The following is a 22,244-nucleotide window of genomic DNA, read 5'->3' as shown; positions in this document are numbered from 1 at the left end:
TTATTAAAAACTGCCATTTGACTATTTCTGCTGCTCTGCTCTAAACAAATTAACATTTACATTTTATATCTTGTAGTTTCAGTCTAAGACGACTTAAATATGAAGAATAAAATTTTCAGATCAAACCATTTGATTGATTAAAACCAGGCATGTCTGCCTTTATAGCATTATCATAAAATGTGCAAGGCAACTAACACTCAACACAGCAAGAATTTGGATAAATGTCCTCTCTTGTGCCCGACTTTTACCCAAAATTTGATCAGATAAGCATTTAATTAGATAAGTGATTTATTACAACACACTGCTAAATCATTAAACATAAAAGCACAAATTGCATTTCTAGAATATACAATTTTATTTCTGAAATAAATAACAAACTCAAGACTTTAAATTCCAAAATTATGGCCTTCTAGTTATACAGCTCATGCATACCGAGGTTGCAATTTTAAACAGGATGGGAATCCCCTAAGAACATGGAAATCTGAAAAATAAATTTGCTGGCTGACGGTTGAATAATAAAATTCCAACAGACAGAAAAGACTGGTTTTTCAGGACAGCCGCGGTTGACAGGGAACTAACAGAATGTATAATCATATCAAAGGAAAGAATCTACCAGCCAGAGTGCTTTGGTGGATGAACAGGATTGGGGAAAAAGAGGTTATTCAACAGTTAGAGCACCAGACCTGAGAGGTAGAGGCTAAACCTGGCACTGCCCATCCCAGCACTGCACTGACCAGAAGAATGAGGGCTGTAGCACAGACCGTGGGACGGCTGTACCCCTCATGGGATCAGATCATCTCAGCCTCAGACCATTAAACAATTCAAGTTGTTCAATTAACTCGTCTCTTTTAAATCCAAGATTAACAAGGAGTGAATAACTGATCGCAAGTCTCCGATGTCTTTCTGTATCTTCAGTGATTATAATTATCATTATGGAATTAAAAATTCATATTATGATATAATACTTTCAAAGATTATACATACCATAGATGAATCTGTTCTCAGTGCACTGACCAAACCTTGTTCCTAGAACTGAAATACTAAACTATTACTATCATCTAAGCCTGAACGAACACCAAGTGAAAACAGCTCAAGGTCTCGGGGAGGTGAAGATTCACAAGGGAGTGGCTAACGTCAGGGGCAAAATGATAAAAGCTGAATAGAAAAGAAAGGGAAAGCATGAGGAGGGTTAATACAAGGAAAAAGGGGAGATTTTACGCGGTCAAAGAACAGGTGTTTCAGGGGTAAGTGAGTAATCTGAAATCTAATTGCTTTCCAACAGTGTGGACCTTACCGAAGTCTGAGAAAATATAGGAACAACTATTTGTACAGCCTTCTCTGAATTCAATTAATTCAGGAGGAACCCAGCTAATTTACTTAAAGACTGAAGTTTGACAAATTGAAGGCCAAGGTGTTTAAAGCCTGGGAATAAATTCACTACCCCCTAAACATCTCTTAATACGAAGTGAGCAGATAAATCGAATGCCCTTTATCAGTCATTTCCTATTAAATTAGTAAAGAAGCAATAAGTAATGCCATCACTGGTGCAGGTTATAACCTCCAGAACGGTAATTATCTAAATGAGAACCTCAGTAAACACCGAAAGGAAAGAGACCTAAGCAAATTTCAAAGCAATGCTTAGTATAGATCTATGAAATCTTACCACAGATCAGCATGGGAAAAAGTAGTCTTTTGGAAAATTTTTATTTCATTTCACTATAATAATATGTGATATAACTAAATCATGGGAGGAGAATTAATATAAATATATTGCTAATAATTGCCTCTCAAGCAAGAAGAATGCAATCCCTTTTCCAATAACTCAATCTGGAGTTTAATTATCACATAAAGCAGCAAAAAAATAATTTACTTGGGGAGTGGCTTACAATTATATAGCAAGGTTCTCCTAGGAATGTTTTTTTTTCCCTAAAATGTTCTAGGCACCATATTCACACATTAAATATTTCTGAATGTACTGGAAAAGTGCCAGCAATGAGTGGCTCAAAAGCATATATCTTGGTTTCAGTATAGCTGTCCACTTTCCTAAGTCAATTCTGCAAAACAAGTGGTAAAAGAAAAGACAGACAATTCATGTTTTTTTCTTAAAGTGTTTAAAAGAAAATCACATTAGCTTGGACTTGATTCAAGAGATTCAGTCAAAGCAAAATCATTCTGGTGATAACACTCTTTTGGGATAAGGTCATCATCACACACACACACACACACACACTCACTCACTCACTCACTCACTCACACAACCGTTTAGCTTCTAAAGCCAGATGAAGCCCTGTACATGTCTTCCTGCCTCGGGAGCCTGAATATTCTGTAAAAAGCTAGAAAGAATTCTACCTACCATTATCTTTATAAATGGAAGAGCACTTACCTAAGGAGGCTAAAGTGTAATCATTATTTCTAGGAGAATAAAATGATCACAGGTATTCTAAATTTCTCTGAGTCTATTAAGTAATTTCCAGTGTTTTAAAGATTTTGTTATTTCAGCTTTTAATAGGCCTGATGCTATCAATCTGTTTATTTTTCTCAAAACTTGTGTATTTATACACTTCAGTTTAAAAAACTTCATTATTTGAAATGTTGATTTTTGTTTTCTAACAGCATTGTCATATTATAAAAGTATTAACAAAATGGTCTCCTGGGAATTCAACTTGTCCATCAAGTATCTCCTATATGCAAAGTGCTTTTGTAAGCACTATGAAGCCTTATGGTACTAAATGATCTCCACTGTTTACACTTAATTCCTGCTTTAAAATGAGATAAAGTGGAGATCATCATGCTAAGTGAAGTAAGCCAGAAAGAGAAAGAAAAATACCATATGATATCATTCACATGTGGAATTAAAAAAAAAAACACAAACCTATTTACAAAACAGAAAGACTCATAGACATAGGAAACAAGCTTATGGTTACCAGAGGGGAAAGGGGTGGGAAGGGATAAATTGGGAGTTCGAGATTTGCAGATACTAATATACATAAAATGGATAAACAACAAGTTTATACAGTATAGCACAGGGAACTATATTCAATACCTTGTAGTAACTTATGGTGACAAAGAATATGAAAACGAATATATGTATGTTCATGTATGACTGAAGCATTATGCTGTACACCAGAAACTGACACAACATTGTAATATGATTATACTTCAATAAAAGTATATATACAAAAAAAGATAAAGTATGAGTAATGAGATAATCAATGTGAAAATGCTTTATATTTTATAAAACCCTACAGAAATAAAAGGAATTGGTACTTCTGTTAAATATGGATCCATATAAACATATAAATGAACAGATGTAATATCTTAATCAACTGGAAGATATAATATTGTTAATATGGCCATTCCCCGCCAGGTGATCTATAAATATAATGCCATTTTAATCAAAATTCCAGCAGGACTTCAAAAAAAAATTGACAAGTTAATTCCAAAATTTGTATGAAAATACAAAGGATCCAGATAGAATTTAGAAGAATTACATTACATAATTTCAAGCTTAATTATAAACCTAAAAAAATCAAGGCACCCTGATTTTGGTGTAAAGATAAACGGATTAAAGACAGAATTGACACAACCAAGGTGGCAGGTCAATTCAATGAAGAAAGCAGTCTTTCCAACAAATGGAGCTGAAATAACTGAATCTTCCTATGGAAGAAATAAATCTCAACCTGTACCTCGTGACACATACAAAAGTTAATTTAAGAAGAGTCATAAACCTAAATGTAAAAACCAGAAATATGAAATTTCTAGAGGAAATAAGACAATATATTTGTGACAATGGGCCAGGCGAATACCTTTCAGGATATTAGAAATACTTACTCTAAAAGAAAAATGTCAATAAAATGCATTTCATCAAAATTACTAAGTTCCACAACAAAAGACACCTTTAAGAAACTGGATATCAAGCCACAGACTAGGAGAAGTATTTGCAGTATGTATTTGGCAAAGTACTCACATCCAGGATTTATAAAGAACCCTTACAAGTCAACTTTCAAGTACCCAAACAACAACAAGAAGAAGTATTCTTTGCAAAAGACTGGATACTTCACAAAAGATATACGAATGTCAATAAACTCATAAAAAGTTCTTAAATTCTTAGTCATTAGGAAGCACAAATTAAAATACAGTGAGATACCACTTCATATGAACTAGAATGGCTACAATCAAAAGACTAATACAGTTGACCCTTGAACAACGGGGGTTTAAAAGTTCAGGTCCACTTTTAGTGGACACTTAGTGACCTTGTCTCCTTCATTGTTCAAGCATCAGCTGCCGTGACAAATTTTGGTAAGGATATGGAACAACTGGACCCCTCACATGTAACTGTTGGGAGAGTGAAATTATACAATCACTTTGGAGATCTGTTGAGTACTTTTTCAGCAAGTTAACATATATCTACCCATGACTTAGCAATTTCATTCCTAGGTATTTAGCCAAGGGAAATGAAACCATACAACTACAAAATAAAAACTTCTATAAGATTTTTCAGATTATCCTTATTTAGAATAGCTAAAACTCAGAAACAAGCTACTCGTTCATCAATAGAGAATAAATACATTGTGGCATATTTATATGAAATATTATTCAAGAATAAAAAGGAATGCCCTCAAGATATATGCAACAAGAAGGATAAATACGAACATAGTCATGTTGAGCGAATGATGCCAGACTAAAATACACACACACACACACACTCACACTATCATAACAATGGTATGATGTCCAAATACAAACAAAATTAATCATTAATCTATGGCAACAGAAATCAAAAAACATAATGGAGAGAGGAGGGATAGGATTTGACTGGAAATAGCATAGGCAAATTTTATAGGATTATGGAAATGTTCTATATCTTGTTTTGGGTAGTGACTAGATGGGCATATACAATTTTGAAAAGTCATTAAACTATACACTTAAGATTGTTTGGTTTTTCTTGAATAACAAAATGCCTCTAAAATTTATGGTACCATTTTGTCACTGCAAATATATCAGCAATTTTCATAAACCCCAAAAATCAACATTGACCACCCCAGCATAAGACTAATAACCTAAATTGGAGGTCATAAATACTCTGGCTACACAAGAGTTTTCTGAATGTTGTTTCACTGCGACAGTCTGAGTGACAGCACCCTGTAATAACAAGCTTATGGAGATACACAACATAATGAACTTAATGTAAAATACCTATAAACCAACTTCCCAAATGAGCAGTAATGCCAACAAAACTAAGTTTTAACTATAAACATGTATTAATAGGTTTCCTGAGCTGGTTTCCATTTTAATTTCTGGATTATCAGCTTTAAAAGCACTTAACAATAATGTATTTTTGCTTTACTGCACACCTTGGTCACTACTCCAACAAAAGAAACAACAGTGTTTAACTTCCTGAAGTGCAACCAAATTATTCATCAATTCATTTTGCTTTAATTTCCTTTTGTAAGAGTCAGGGAACCACTGAACCATCTGAATAAGCTCTAAATTGTTAAATTGTATCTTCCTCATAGTCACTGTGTTCCTACGATTTCTTGAATCAAAAAAAAAAAAGGTTGATTCAAACTACACTGTATGATTATAATAAGTATGATTTCATCATATTAGCTGTTATGGAGTGCTGGTTTTTATTGCCAAATGATCTAAATATGAAGATTTCTATAATGCAGTTACACGTAGAAATGCATACTTTCAGACTGATATACCGACATAACGAGCCCAAGAAGTCACTGTTCAACTTTGTATGCTCCAATTGGTGGGCTCAGATTTTAAGCTTTGCTCCTAGTAATTGCCTTCACAAACAGTTTGGAAGAGTTCTTTATGCTTCTTATTATTCTAAAGTCAATTGACTTAATTTATAACATATTTCCAATTAGAGTTAAATCAGAAAACTGAAACCTCCAACCCTAGATTAGTTTACTATGCAGCTGTTATTGGTAGTAACATTTTAAACATTCAAGGTCCTTGAATTATGGGGAATATAAAACAAAATAATCTCTTTAAAATTATCAAGAAATGTTACTTCAGAAATAAACAAATGGGACCTAATTAAACTTAAAGCTTTTGCACAGCAAAGGAAACTATAAACAAAATGAAAAGACAACCTACAGAATGGGAGAAAGTATTTGCAAACAATGCAACTGACAGGGCTTAACTTCCAGAATATAAAAATAGCTTATATAACTCAATAACAGAAAAACAAAGAACCCAATCAAAAAATACAGAGAAGAGCTACACAGACATTTCTCCAATGAAGACATACATATGGCCAACAGGTACATGAAAAGATGCTCAACATTGCTAATTATCAGGGAAATGCAAATCAAAACAATGAGGTATCACCTCATACCTGTCAAAATGGCCATCACTAAAATGTTCATAAATGATAAATGCTGAGAGGGTGAGGAGAAAAGGGAAACCTCCTACACTGTTGGTGCAATGTTAATTTGGTGCAGACACTATGGAAAATAGTATGGAGATTCCTTAAAAAACTAAAAATACGAATTACCATATGATCCAGCAATCTGACTCCTGGGCATATATCTGGAGAAAACTCCAATTCAATAAGATACATGCACCCCAATATTTATAGCAGCGCTATTCACAATAGCTAAGATGTGGAAGCAATCTAAATGTCCACTGACAGATGGTTGAATAAAGGGGTACACACATGGAATACTACTCATATAAAAATGAATAAAATAATGTCATTTGCAGCAACATGGATGAACCCAGACATTATCATACTAAATGAAGTAAGTCAGATAAAGACAACTACCACATGTTATCATTTATATGGAGAATCAAAAAAAAAAAAAGAGAGAGAGAAAGAAACATTTCCAAAAAAAAACTGGTTTACAGACATGGAAAGCCAACTTATGGTTACCAAAGGGGAAAGGTGGAGGATACATTAGGAGTTTGGGGTTAGCAGATATAAACTACTATATATAAAATAAAAAACAATGTTCTATGGTATAGCAAGGGAACTATATTTAATATAACAATCTATAATGAAAAAGAATATGTGTGTGTATGTATATGTATAACTGGATCACTATACTGTATGCCAGAATCTAACACAACATTGTAAAGCAATTGTACTTAAGTAAGAAAAAAAGTTATGTCAAATTGATCTATACCACTTTCCAAAGACTATATAGAAATTATTTTTAGCAACCATTTTACTTATACTTTTTGATCTGAATACGTTTTATTTTAGAAGTATTCACCGTATGAATTCAGATGTATTTCTTAATAAATATACATAATGGCACAAGCGTAAGTTACCATAATTAAATCCATGTGCTACTGTCACACTAGTAAAGAAGCAGATCAGTAGGAATCTGAACTGATGCAAATATTTCCTAGAATTTAGTATATGATATATGCTTCATTTCCTAACAGTTGTTGGAAGCTGTGTTGGGGCATATTTTGTGGGAAAAAGAAGAGCAATTATTATGTACTTAAATGTGATGCCAAAAGCAGAATTCGTAAGAGAAAATATGGACATATGTTACAAAATAAATTTATTTTAATTGTTGCATAATAAACCTAATACATATAAAGACAAATGAAACTTGAGACAATATATTTGCAACACAACTCACTTTCTTAAAGTTTTTGAACAGTCACGCTTGACTTAAGCACCCTACATAAAAATGAAATCCACTCCTGAAATTCTTATACCCTCCTCTTAACCAACAAGACAATTACCTTAGGTCATTCTGTTTCCTTTTACTAGAATGAAAGCGCTATATGAGCAAGGATTTTTGTCCATTTTGTTCATTGTTTTCATTAAAAAACCTAGAGCAGTTCTTGGCATTTGTCTCTACTAAATAAAAAGCTGTTGAATGGATTATAAAACTAACTGGTATGATCCCTTTTATGGATAAAAACATTACTTTGAGATATTTATTTATTGAAACAAGTCTAATAATGTAGACACCAAAATGTCACCAGTTACAACTCTTCTTGAATGAGTGACTATAGTTTCAAAAATAATTAAAACTTCAAAACAAAGATGAGGAATTCACTGCCCCTCCAAAAAAAAGTTTCTTTCTTATCACATAAAAAGGAGCAAAGCATTAGATTTTACAATTTTTACTATACATAATCCTTCGCTGTGTATACCGTTTTAAAGACATGTCCCTTTCACAGCTTTCAGAAAAGGAGTGGAAATTACACAATTACAGGGGTCACAAGCATACAGATTGTTTTAGAACTACTGAAGCATTTAAGAAAGACAGAAATAAAGTTGCCCAAAGAGGAATGAAGAGCAGTTTGCTGTGACATAAAGATGGTCATTATGCAAACAACTCTAAACAGAGCTGATTCAGGAAGGCTCTTGGCCTGTGCTGATACAGCACCCAGGTGCTGTCCTTTTCCCTCTGGCAAGTACATCTGGGCTCATCAGGTGTGACTGCGTGGTGGGAGGAGGGAACAAAGTTATGGTTGGAGGAAAGTTATCGCTGGTGGAGATCATGGGAGTGATCGCCAGGGCACTGGGGCAATCAGCAGACCAAAGGGCTACCTTGCAGCTCCTCCACCTGACAATTAAAACTCCATCAAGCACTTTGAATTTGTTTCACATACTTTTCTTGCCAACTCTTGATAATAAAACGACAGCTGTCTGAAGCTGTCTATTCTCCATATACAGTTGCAACTATTTTATTGCAATTTGGTAATTTAAGGTAAAATCCAAATTACAATTTTAAAGTGTTTATAAATTAGACAGCTATGGAAACAAGTAGGTAATTTATTTAGTCAGCTCTTAGAGTTTGCCACCACTTAAGTATTTATTGCTTTCTAAAAGTGTATCACTTGTGCCATAAATCACACGTCAGTGCATCAGTGTGTCAAGCAGAGAAGAATTTATTAAATGAGTTAACAGGTCTAGCAAAGGAACATTTTTGTTTTTAACCAGAGAAAGATTTATATACCAGCAGAGTTGTTTTTCATTCATGTTTTTCACTCATTCAAGCATGCATAAATTCAGCCAACAAATATTAACTGGGTACCTACTGTAACAAGGCATTATATTTGGAGCTGGATTTACACATTAGGGAACAAAATAGATGCTTTTCCTGTCCACATGGAGCTTGCAATACACTGGAAACAGGACAGAAAGTAAAGAAACAAGTGATTATGATTATGACAACGATTTTAAATGCCGTAATTTTCATAAAGGACAGAGTGATAGAGACTAATGACAGAGGTATATTGTGTGTGTGTGTGTGTGTGTGTGTGTTAAATCCTCAGCTACTTGGAGAAGGTAATCAGAGAGATTCTCTGAGATGTGCTGTTTAAGCTGAGGAAAGAGCTGGGAGCAAAAAATGGCAACACACAGAAGGAGATATCTAGAAATAAATACAGACATAGGAAAAATATGGAAATAGAGACAGATGATAGTTTCAAGAAGATAATGAATACTTTAAAGACCTGAAAGGAATAAATATGCAAAAAAAAAGCTAAGGATAGGAATTTGTGTATTTCATTATTATTTAGCTGATATGTATGTGATATAAAAATAGCAATAAATAGCAGAATAATATAATTTTCAGGAAATAAATTAGGTTATTCTGAGATTCTGTGGGTGGAGAATACATCATATTGTACTAACAATCATCATGCTAGATAGAGAATGAAAAATAAAGTAAAACTCCAGTGAAAGCTAATGCCAAAGTGATGGGGAAAAAAGAACATAGATAAGTATTACTTGGAAAAAGTCTGATAGGGAAAAAAACCCAGCAACACAATAGATTAAAAATTAAAAATGTATTTGCAAAATTTAAAAGTACAGACTAATGTGTGTGGAATTATTTTGGGGAAGCACATCCTTGGAATTCTCTGCTGAGTTTTTGGCAAGCCTGTTGCATAATTATGTAGGCTACTTGGACAGATTCCAAATGAAACAACTAAAATGATGAAAGGATTGGCTTACAAGGACAGATTAAAGGAAAAACTATGTACGACTTTAGCATGTCAGAAACTAAAGGAACATTATGGTTTACAAATACTTGAAACATGTAAATTTGAGGAAAAAGAATTCTTTGCGTACAATGTTGCACAATTATAAGCAGTTAAAAAGGAAAATAAATTTCCCATAGTAATAATGCTGTTTTCCAGTAAGAACCACTGGACAAATAATCCAAGGTGGGCAAGGATTAAGGCCACCACAGAGACACAGACATTCCCAGTAACCAAAACTATGCAGACCTCAAAGTACAGAGGCCCATCTGAGCGGGACAAAGTAGGTCAGGGCACAACTGCAGAAATCTTCCTATTCCTCCAGCTGTGCTTTAAATTCAGAAGGGGTCCTTCCTTGGATGTAAGGCTTTTCTCTGTAATTGTGCTAGAGTGAAAATGAGTCCTAGACTTGGGTCTATAACACCTAGTTTTGAGAGCTGATCACTTACCCTACTCAGTCTATATCTTCATCTGTCAATGGGGATAGTAATAACCCCCTAGGTGGCTGGGAGGTTTAAAAGAGCTGTCGCATGTGAAAACATATTTTATGTGCTTAAAAGCATAGCTCTTCGTGAGATGTATCAGTTATTATAATGAGCTCACTGTCAAAGAGCATGGCACCTGGGACTAGGCTCTTGTAAGTCTGCCTTTCTGCTCTAGACAAAATCAGCTCTCCTCTGAGTCACTGTTTACCCTGCAGCCCTCTTAACTGGATACCGTTTTCTCTCCCATAGCTTTAGACATGAGGTAGGCAGGAGTCCCTCTTGTTCCTCAGTACAACTTCCTGAATATTCTTTCTTTCCTCTCAAAAAGAAACAAAAATATTACCCCAGTTTTAATTCCATGCCATAGATCTCTGTTCCCCACTCCTATCCCATTACTACACCTATTTCCTGATTTCTATACCATACCCCCTCGAAGACTTCTGTTCCTGGTTCACTGTCATTCTCTCCAATATTTCTCCTGCTATAATTTCTGGGGGATTTCAATACCCACATGGGGGATTTTTCAACACCCAACCATTCACGCCTTCACTCTTTTCTTCCAACGAGCTTGCCTTCTACCCTCCCTCAATCATAACTTCTACGGCCATACTCCCAAATTTATACTGATCATAGTTAGAATTACAGCGTAATTATTGCAATGCCCACATAATCTTACTCCTCACACCATCACTTTCTCTATTTCTTACTCATTCCCTTTAGGATCCACAACTCAGCTTTTCAGATCCACCAGGATTTCTACTGGATCCTATCACCCTTTGACAGAACTCCAGTTTTCTCAGTGCCAGGGGTAGTAAAGGGACTTTGGAAATTACCTTAGTCTGGGACATAATGAAGAAAAAATGATGCAAGCATCTGGGCTGAGAAATTCACAAATGTTTGAATACCTCTTGAAATGGTTAAACAGAGAGACCAGGCTGGGAAAGAAGACAGAGAGACTACAGAAAATTAGAGCAATGAGAAGAGTGGGTTCATGGGGAATGACGGGCAAGGAGAGGTAGAAAGACAGAAAATTTTGGTAAGAGATGGACAGTCTGAGAGATCTGGTAACTGTTAACTGAATAAATCACATGATGAGAAAGTCTAATGAACAGCATTGTCAGTAGGTACCTAAAAACGGAGATGAGATCATTAGTGTTGGTAATTTTCAGCAAGTTTAACACCAGAATGTTAAAAGGGTCGCAAGTTTTTAAGGGAACAAGTAATAGAGAAGAAACAGGGTTCTAAAGCCTTTGAGGAAGCTCAGGATATTGTGATGGTTAGTAACTGGCTCCAAAGAGGAAAGGGAGTATGATATGCTGATGGCAATTAAGTGTTAATACTGTACCGAGAGGCAGAGTAATTTCTGAAAAAGCAAGTAGTACATCCACTCCTCGTTCTCATCTTGTGAATCCAAGAACTGAGAAAAAAGCACAACTATAATTACCTCAAGTAAAGCTATAGCAGGAAAGAGTATAAAGTAAGTTGGAATCGGAACACATAGAGTCAAGTTCAAACTGTGTCACTGGTTGCTTGAATTACAGGTCATGCCGAATTACAGGTGATCTGACGTTTTTTGAACCTCAGGTTTCTTATCTGTTAAACAATATTAAGAATGCCTTCTCTGCTTATGTTCCGTAGAACAGACAAGGGAAATGCTTATGAAATATTTTATCACTGTTATTGTGGAATAAATGTAATGAAGCATGTGGAAGTCCCTTTCAACTATTAAATATTATACAGCTGTACAGAAGAAGATACTGACAAGATGATCTCAGATGATGCAATTCTCATTGTTTTGTAAAATATTTAAAGTTTATCTAAATCTAGTTTTTAAAAACAAACCATATTTTGGTTAAATGATTTTTAAAAGAAACCAGAAAATTTAATTTTCTAGCTGATGTGATTTGAGACCATTTGGTATCCTTCTTTGGCTAAAATTTCTGAATGACATTACATAGAAATAAAATTAAATGAAGATGGGATGTAAGGCAAATAAAATACCTTCACTAAACTAGCAGAAATAAAAACCTTGTTAACCTTTAAAATCACAATGTCCTACATTATGTATCTGCTAACCTTTAAAATCACTTTGTCCTACAATACGTATCTGAAAATTACAGAGAAAGTATGCTCTTAAATATCTTACTGAATAACAATGGAGCAGTGGAACCCTAGAAAAACAAAATATAAAAGTCATGTTAAAATAAAAATGAAAGATTTCGAAGAACATGCACTTTGAATCACTTCCCAAATGCTCCTCCTCTTTTTCCTGTCTTCACTATTCTTACTACCAATGCATTATTCTGGAAGACACAGTAATTCCTTCTGTCCAAACAGCATACTCCAACCTTGATTTTCGAATGTGAAAAGAAAAGAGGCATGACACTGAGCCAACTTAAATTTGAAAATTTTTAAAATACCCCAAGAGAATAAATAGAATTTACCCCTCCCAAAATATCTATCAGTTAAATAGTAGTAAGATATGACATGTGTGTTTTACAAATCAGAAAATCATTTAACAAAATGTCCCTGTGACATATATACCAGATGTGTAACTCACCAAAATACAGCCTAGTTTAGTAGTTAAGAGAGAAGACTTTAGATTTAAACTGGGTTGTATTTCTAACAAGCTACTTAGTAGATTATTTGTTTTGGGAAATTATTCAGCCTCTCTGTATCTGTTTTCTTATCCATATGTAAATAACAACAGTACCTGCCTCACAGAATTATTGTGAGAATCAAGATGGTATTCAAACAGGGGAACACACAGCATACACTAAATGAATATTAGACTTACTAATTATACTTAAGAAAGATATTAAAATGAATGCCCCTTGTTAACTTGCCTACCAAGATGCTTAAAGTGACATCACGGCAGTTCCTAAGAAAAGAAAAGTAAGGAAAAACAAACTGATGTCTGAAAATTATTGTTTCTAGGTCAGAATTAAAGTTAGCTGGAAATGTCAGATCCTTGTATCTAAGGAAATCTATCACTTAGCAGTAGCTTTTAACTGAAGATGCATAACAAAGATAGATAGCACTTCATATCATGAATGTCCATTAATATCACATATTTAATAATGCTCTTGCAGGAGTATTGAGAAGTATTTTCAAAGTAGGTTCATTCTACAACACAGACTGTAAAAAAAAAAGTTCATAAAACAAAGTGAGAAACAAATCTTTTAAGGTTCTTGAAACTACTTTGACTTATCTTTTCTATAAAAGATATACTGCTGTTGAAAATATGCAGGTACTCCTTATGACACACTGATGAGCGGGTGTGCTGAGGGGATAGCTTCATTCATTTCGATACATATTGAGTATTTCAGTATTGTTGCTGTTGTTGTTCAGCCGTGTTGTTTGTTTTGCCTAGCACTGTTCTAAGCCCTGGTTCTGTAGGAAGCACAAAATTTTACTCTAGAACTTATAAATAAATATTAAAGCATTTTAAATGGTAATTTGCATTTTGTTTGCCTATAGACAATATTTCCAAAAAGTGAGCGTTAACAGTACAAAAGTTAAACTATAGAAAGAAAAAAAGATGAATAAACAAACAGGAAAAAATAGTGTGAATAAAATAAAGAGTTCAATTATACGAGCGGAGAAGGACATCAAAGATGTGAGCACAGATAAAAGACTGATGCCTAGAACTGGCAGACTGCTCTACATTACTGGGAGGGATTCGTCAACTTATTGCAAATGAAACACGCTCCAATGTTCCCACTTCACTGTTCCAGTCTTTTCTGCTCAGGAGTCATGAACCATTTGACCAGGACGGTCTTCATATAATCTCCAGTGGCAGTAAAATGTAAATGGTCATTCTGACCTCAGTACAAGAAGAGACTTAAGAGGATTATGGTGCATTCGCAAAATAAATGCCTTTATCAAATACCAGGCATAAACCTTCAAGAATGCATGGTGCCCTAACCCATTTAGAGATTACCTTCAAATCAAGCACAAAATCATTTGACAAGAGATTAAAACCTTGGCCTTCCTACTTATGGACTAGGACACTTAATAAATTATTTTCAAGAGAGATGGATCAGTTTGATACAGACCTGTCTGGAAAAACAGAAAAAGTAAAGCTAAGATCTCGTCAATCTTCTTTCTCCATAGTAACAATCACGTTCAAAAGTGCTTTAGTACTTAGAAAGCCTTCACTTGCATTCTTGTACTTAAATCCTCCATTTTACCTCACGCACTGTTAAATCTTCTGTTGAACAAATCTTACAGTTACTAACACCATAATAACCACATTTTTAAAACAAAATAAGAGGTCATTTTCTCCTAAAATATAACCAAATAATTGCAGGATGTCTTATCTGCATTCCGAAGTCTACTTCTTTTCTACAAAATTGAGTCCTTTGTTTTGTAATACATATCTTCATTTCATTACTTGAGGGAAAAAAATCAATAAAAATATATATAATAACATATTCTCTAGAATGATGGGAAAATAAAGTTTCAAACAAGCATATTCCTCAGAAATCTGCTCTTTGACCTTTAAGCAGATTTTCAAGCTTAAACATTTTTGACAAAATCTCTTCCATGCAAACATTTCACTGCCTTTGTACCCCAAATGTCAAACATATTGTAGTGGGTCTTTGTCTAGCATGCAAGACCAATACTGACATCAATTATTGTAATATTCTCCTACAAGGAAATGCCTTCTGGCCTTTCAACTTAGCCCCTCTCCCCACCCCCAGTAAGTGTCCCTAATTTTTTACAATGTTAGCTGCTAGCACTGCTTGTGTGGATGCTTTTCCAATCTTCTCTTTGTCTAACAGCTGCCATATTTTATTGCTCTGATTAAGCCTACTTGTTCCGTCATAAGCCTTTCATTTTCTGGATCCATTTATAGAGAGTCCAGGAACTTAAAAACCAAGAGAAATAGACTTTACTATATGCTTTAAGGCCTAAATGTAGTATCTATTCTAGGTGGTCAGGAGCTTTTGATGTTTTCTCCCAGATTCTCAGTTCTGTGCTCCAGGCAAAGAAAGAGGCTTTTCTACAAGGAGGGGGCGGGGTGGATATAAATTATTGCCCAGTTGATAGTTTTAGGCACGACTCTGTGATCAAATCAAGGTATAGAATCTTGAACTGTTCCATAATTCAGATCCTAATTTATTTCCATTTATGTTTTAAACCTCAAGATTTAGCAGTAGAGGCTTCACATTATCATTTTCTCTTGTTTTTTCCTCACAAGAAAATAAACTGCAAATTCCACAATGTTTTGGAGATTTGCAACCTTTTGATAATGATAACAGGATTTTATAGTAGATGCTGCGCCCTAGTTGCTATCCAGCAAAGAAACATTGCGTGTTGGGGGTAGTTACTTAAGGGGGACTCTGACACAGATAGGATGCCACTGGAGACAGACTGTTTGGCATGGTGTCTGTGACTTTATAAAAAACTGAGAGAACTTGTAGAAATGGTGTAACAGTGAATCAGTAATGCTATTTTAAGAGAAATATAACAGCAGATGCTAGAATTAATCTGCAACTTAACAGATAAGGATCAATTAGAAACAAATAAATGATGTCAAGTCACTGACAACTATTGAAACACAACAGGCACATATATAAGGATTAGTAACTGGCCGAAATGAGTAATGACAGAACTTTATCATGTCATTTAGTCTTTTTTGCCACATGATTTATGTTACATAGAAACTTCCAAGGATACATACACCTTACCATTGTGATAGCAAAGGATAAGCAAGGTTGTCTCTTATCAGTAATACAGATATGTACAAATACATAGCTGAATATACATCCATGGAAGTCAATGTAACAGAACTTCTATTTATAAAACTTACAGTTGTTATGGAGAGTAAGCTTAAAAGTATGCCAAACGTTTCAGTAATAATTGTTTTAGTACAAGCACCACAGAGCTCTCTGTGCATTTCCTTGGAAGGTTTTCAGGAGATCTCTGAAAAATAGCGGTTCAACCTAGATATGCACTTGCATTCTGCAACCAAGTTAAAATCCTATGGTACACGCAGTAGGTCCTTGCAACGACCCATCCCCTTTTTTCTCTGGGGAGCACTGAAAGCTTAACTAGATACATGTTTCACATAGAGTAAAAAGTCACTTTATGTGGATTTGCAGATTAGCATTTACTAATTTATTCCCACCGCTCCCCCACTCCCCATCTTCCCTTTAAAAGATCTCCATTTATTATCCTGACACCTGCTGGCAAGGGCATAGTTGATTCCAGTCTATTTTTCCTTCCAACAATTTCCCCAAGTCAAAGACTTTTTAGAGGCATTTTCAGTAATAATTAAGTGGTACTTCATTCAGTTTAAGTATTTATAGTACTTCATTTGTAGCATTATCACACAACCATAAGAAAATTTTTAAGAATCCACTTCATGTGGTCAACCACTTGACTCTTAATATTTAAGTGTTTGCTTCAATTAACCAAAAGATATTATAATCATTTCATGGGTTATAATTTTAAAAACAAAAGCAAAATACACTAAGCATCTTCCTTAAAACACAGATAAGAACTGAGTAATAGGAGTGGCTTGGCTTTGGTTTTCCATGATTTTTTTCCCCATAATCACGTCAGTGTGCAAACTACTAGGAAATAAGCTCAAATTCATATAACTCAGAAGAGTAAATTGACTAGTTATGAGAGAAGCCATACCATTAATTACATATTTGCAAAATTTGTTAGTTATTTCTTGGTACCTACTCATTCTGCTTTACTCTGATTTGAACTGAGTTCTGAAACCCACATGGTTTTTTGTGGGTGTCTTTTTGGCAAGGATATAATGAAACTACATCATCATAAGACATACTCAAAGCTACTGTGCCTTGCGAGCGTGTTTAGTAAGCAACAGATATCAGAATTACTTAGCCTTTACAAAACTCTCAAATCAGGCAGGTTCTTAAAAGTGTACACAAATGATAACATACACAGTCTATTTCATTATTTAAAACCCTTCAAAAGAGGAAAAGTTTTAAAAATAAATTACCTAATTAAAATTTTCATCTTAATTAATATCAGTGAAATTAAGAGTATGGACTGTTAGAGTCTAAAAACTATCAAACTTATTTTATAATGGTTCTGAGTAATCAAGCTTTTTTATTTTAGTCATATGTATTTTATCCCTTTAGTTTATATTCCTATCATTTTGTGAGAAGGAAAATTTCTGTACATCTAGCAATAAGAATAAACTTCATTAAAATATTAAATACACTAGATCCTGCATACATGTTTGATATGAACATTGATCTTAAGATATCTGAGAAAAATACAGTAGAGTTTTAATTTAGAGAAGAGTTCAGAAGTAAAATAAATTTGTCTGGTTTTGAAGATCTTTAAAAATTCAAGATCAAAAAAAAGGGAGAATAGACCATTTTAATTTTCATATCCATTAATTTACATTATAAATGTTTTCCCCAAACTATATAAATTTAAAACAAACTGGATTCCAATTCTAAGAAAACATTTCAAGACTAATTAGGAAAACTTTTTCAGGAACACAGGGGGAAAAAATGCGTTTTGTATCATGACAGTGCGTGGCATGGCCAGGGTTTTGCATTAGTTTCAAACTATTAGAGCGGGACACTTTGCCTCCAGTTTATTATTTTTAATTCAATATTTTAAAATTATTTTTCAATGTTTCACCTGAAATCTGAAGTTGAACTTATTTTTAAGGTATAAAATTAATGATCCTGTAAATCAGGTAATAAAGACACTAATGTGTAATAAATTTTTAGAAGTACAAACGCCCGTTATATTTCAACATAAATATTGCTATACTAATGATAAAAGCATGGTCTTATTATCATGAGTGAGACTGTTCAGGTACTAATTGATTCCCACCTAGAATTAACTAAAAATCACCATTGATTAAAAAAGGAAGTGCAAATACCAATGATTCATAGTATTTAGGACATATCTAGACATTTTTAGACATTGCCATTTGCTTAAAGACTTCAGGCACAAACTGCAGGCACAGGGACAGATTGCATAAGATGTCACGTGCTTGCTGCAATTGTATGCATGTTATTGGATTTTTTAGAGCAACCCATAATGATGAATAATTTAAGAGTTAATAAAATATTCAGTCTGACTGATCCATTGGTTTAATTTTAAAATAAAAACGACTAATGAAAGGAATTACATGTCCTTATCAAATCCCAGGCATTAATGAATGTATACTGCAACCCGTACAGGAAAATACCAATTTCTAAAAAGCATACACTAGATAAATGATGTCTGGGGAGGAGGGAGGCACTGCGAGGTAAATTCTCATCCTAATACTGGCTTCAATAAGTTTGCTCAAAGTTTAATTGTTTGGAGCTGTCGTGCAAGCTGCATTCTGCTTTTCCGCAGAGCTGAGGGTGAATAAATTTAAAAGGTGCAAGTTTAACAAAAAGAGCTCATAGAAAAATGGCCCATTTCTTGCCTAAAGTCCTCTATCCCTCTCCCCACAGGCTAGCTGGAAACTAGGGAGTAATCTACTGAAAAATGTGGAGTACTCTGCGCCCGAACATTGCCTAGGAGCCAGAATGGACAGCCCAACAATAACACCAAGGTTGGCTTGTCTGGCAGAGTAAGCTGTGCCCTATGCGTGGGTATCTTCAGGAGGCAGAGCGTCAAGATGCAGGGAGCCGGGACTCACCGCGTCCCAGGGTTCCTGCAACCACACACACGCTAGACGCACTTTCTCCTCCTCCACACTCCCCTCCCCCGCCCTCTACCTCCAAGCCGGGACTGATGGTGGCAGTGGAGGCATGGAGTAGGTGCGTGAGAGAGGGTGAGTGGGTGAGTGTGTGTTTTCGTGTTTGGGGTGGGAACCGAGGCGGGCAAGGGAGGAGTAGAGGGGAGTGCCTGCAGTTCTCCCCTTCCCTTCCTGCTAAGGGATCAAAGCGCAGAAGGAATCCAGACAGGAAATGAGAGAAAGGAGAAATACAGAGAGTGAGAGCAGTGTCTTCTTCCTATCGCTGGGAGACGGGCAGCGCAACTACAGAGCCATTACCATTCCTTAACCTTCAGTGGAGTGGCTGCCTCCGCCTTCTAACTGGAAGGGCACTTTGCAAACGCAAGCAAGGCACACACCTACACACACACCTACATGCTGGGGAAAATAGTCACATTCTGGGGGAGAGAGGGAGGGAGACTGAGGAAAGGCGCGGCCACGGACCGCTACCGGCAGGGCAGCGAGGGCAGATGGCCAGGAACACCCGGCTTCTTGGGCAAACGGTAGCCCAAGAGTTCATAATTTTCCTGTGAAACAAATAGATGGTTGGGTACATGGATGGATGGTGTAGAATATTCATGCAGTGCGTAGTCCCAAATGGATCTGAGTCAATGCATTTTTAAATCCAACTCCACTCCTTCAGAGGCACAGCATTTTAAACCCTGTAGTGCACTCAGCTCTCCACTTGAAGCAGTCTGCGAAGGTTTTTTTTTTTTTTTTTTTAAATACTCGTACCCCTTAGAAGAGGCTGCCTGGATATGCGGCCGCTGAAAGGGCGCAGGTCTGCTGGAGCGGCCTCCCCAGAGTCTCTGCCGCTCCCCCTGCCCTTTCCAGGAGACAACTTCAACACTGACCTAAACAGAGACGGGGCCAACCCAGGCTTGTACTGACAAGTCATCTTCCGCAAAAGACCTGGAAGTCGACTATACAACTCAGCAGGGGACTCACTGAAGTCCTACATTTCTTTTCTTTCTTTTTTTTTTTTTAACAGACTGGTTTATTTCATGCAAGTCATGGGAAGCACCACCAGACCAGCTCTTACAACTTTTTCGCTCTGAGGCAGGGGCACCAGGGATGTCTTGCAATGTACGATTCTCTAGTAACAGGAGTTACGCTTCTACCACAGGGAGCACTTAGCAAAGCTCTAGGCCCCTGGGTTAGAAGAGAGGCAGGTTCTTGTTTTTTTTTTCTAATATTGATGCTGTACTGTGCGTCCAGTACGGGGAGACGGGAGAAAGCCGAACTGACGCTTGAGAACGGTCTCCATCGCATCCCTGACTAAAACCCCCAGCCCAGGTTCAGATTTGCCAACTGCTCAGCCCTGCCAGCACTGTAGCACTGCACCCCGGGGGGTGACAGCTTTTCCGCTCTTCAGCCTCTTCGTGGTTTCAACTACTCCACCGACACCCGGGGTATGCTCGCTTCCCTTGCTCCACAGCGAAAGCCCCGCCTGGCGCCAGTAGCCGGCATTGCCCACACTGCCCAGGTAGCGTTCTTGGGAAGACCCGGTGGCCAAGTGAGCTGCAGAAAATCTGGTTTCCCTCCCACCTTCCCTGCGCCCTGGTTTTTCTCTCGATCTCATCCTGGTATCACGCACCCTCTTCCCCAGTCGGCCCCGCGTACTCCGCTCTTGACTTCGGAGCACTTTTTGGGGGGGTACCCAAGGTGCGTCGCCTGCGGCGCTCACCACCCTCAGCGCGTAGGGGAAACCACCTCCAGCCCTCTGAACAGCGTCTCCCAAGGGACTCCCCGCCTGTCCCGTGCCCAGCGGCCCCGGACCCCGCTGCCTCACCTTTGCAGAACTGGGGGACACCGAGGCTGAGCCCGACCAAGAGCCAAGCGGCCACCGAGCGCTTCATGATCCCGTCTCCGGGACTTGACCCCGCTGGTCAGGGGTCGTAGCAGGGGGTAGTGTCGCTGAGGTGGCACAGCAGCTCAGGCAGACCCCGCCCCTGACAGAGGATTCAAGAAGATGTCTTCTTCCTACAGCTTTTCCTTGAACAGATTCTTGGAGTGGACGAGAAAGAGTGGCGACCAAAGAGAGGACTCTTCCCCTTTTGCCAGCGCTCTGGTGCCGGGAGGTGGGCGAGCTCCAGGGAGCCGCCAGCGGGCTCAGCCTCCGCTGCGGGTGGGTCCCAGCCGAGGCACGGCGGGCGGGGCGGGGCGCGGGCTCCCGCGGCGGCTCTGGGTCACCCGCAGACCGTGCGCTGCGCTCACCCTGCCGCGGCTGCCGGGCTTCTGACTTAAGAGAACAATGAAGCGTGAGCAGGCGGGAGCGAGCTGGCGGCAGCCGGCAGCGCACTGTGTACAAACAGAGGCGGCGTGCGTGCGAGCCTGAGCCTCACAGGCGCACTCCCCGGCGCCCGCCCGCCCCGCGCCCCATCCCTCCTATTCCCTCTACCAATCTCCCCCTTTTCTTCCCCACCTCTCTCTCTCTCTCTCTCTCCCTCTCCCTCTCAGAGGTGGCTCCTTCTGCTGGAAAAGAAAAGGGAGACAACTGCAGCCACACCCTAGCACCTGCCACTGCCTCTGAAGTTCCTACAGCGCTCGTGCCTTCTCCACACACGCCAGAGACTCTGGGGTTAAGAGAGGCACCCTTGGTGTCTGATATTCTCTTGTTTTCCAGCACTGACTATAATTAACCACGTTACGGAATCCCCTCAAGTTCCATTCTCAGTCTAGCCAGGAAAAGAAGTTAAGAGATCATGAAAAGTGACTCTTGGGGCACGAAGCTGCTTGAGAGGACAGAACCCTGCAAAGTGAATTGTCCTGGATTCTCAGGAAAGGCAACTTAGTCAGCAGCCAACCTTTAAGCTAGGACAGGGCTGCTCCGCTGCTGCTCTGTATGCACTTTAGTTGGTTCTAGGCTTGGAAGAGAGTGTTGTGGGCTCATCTGTTCACGTGGGCAAAAAAAGGTGACCGCATGGGGCAAGCGAGTGGGAAACATGAATCTCATTAAGCAGGACATCTGTTTCAAATAAATAGTAGGGTGAGTTTGGGAACCATGCAATAAGACAGAAGGCAAGGAGAGATTCTTGAAGCATCGCTATGGTAGGTCAAATTTCCCCTCTACC

The 22,244-nt window shown here is 37.5% G+C and overlaps 1 protein-coding gene across 2 annotated transcripts in view; it reads right to left on the bottom strand.

Moving 5' to 3' along the window:
* The window catches only part of EDIL3 (EGF like repeats and discoidin domains 3), a 392,981-nt gene extending 371,478 nt beyond the window's left edge, over positions 1-21,503 (bottom strand). For both annotated transcript variants that reach the window (XM_006197636.4, XM_006197637.4), the window contains exon 1: positions 20,963-21,503. In XM_006197636.4, coding sequence (XP_006197698.1) covers positions 20,963-21,029 — 67 coding nt within the window. In that variant the 5' untranslated portion in view covers positions 21,030-21,503. The remainder of the gene's footprint in view (positions 1-20,962) is intronic.
* Between the last annotated feature and the right edge of the window lie 741 nt (positions 21,504-22,244).

This window comes from Vicugna pacos, chromosome 3, assembly GCF_048564905.1.
Source record: "Vicugna pacos chromosome 3, VicPac4, whole genome shotgun sequence".
NCBI lineage: Eukaryota > Metazoa > Chordata > Mammalia > Artiodactyla > Camelidae > Vicugna > Vicugna pacos.
Note: the sequence above shows the minus strand (reverse complement) of the source record. Positions and strands in the feature narration are given on the sequence as shown.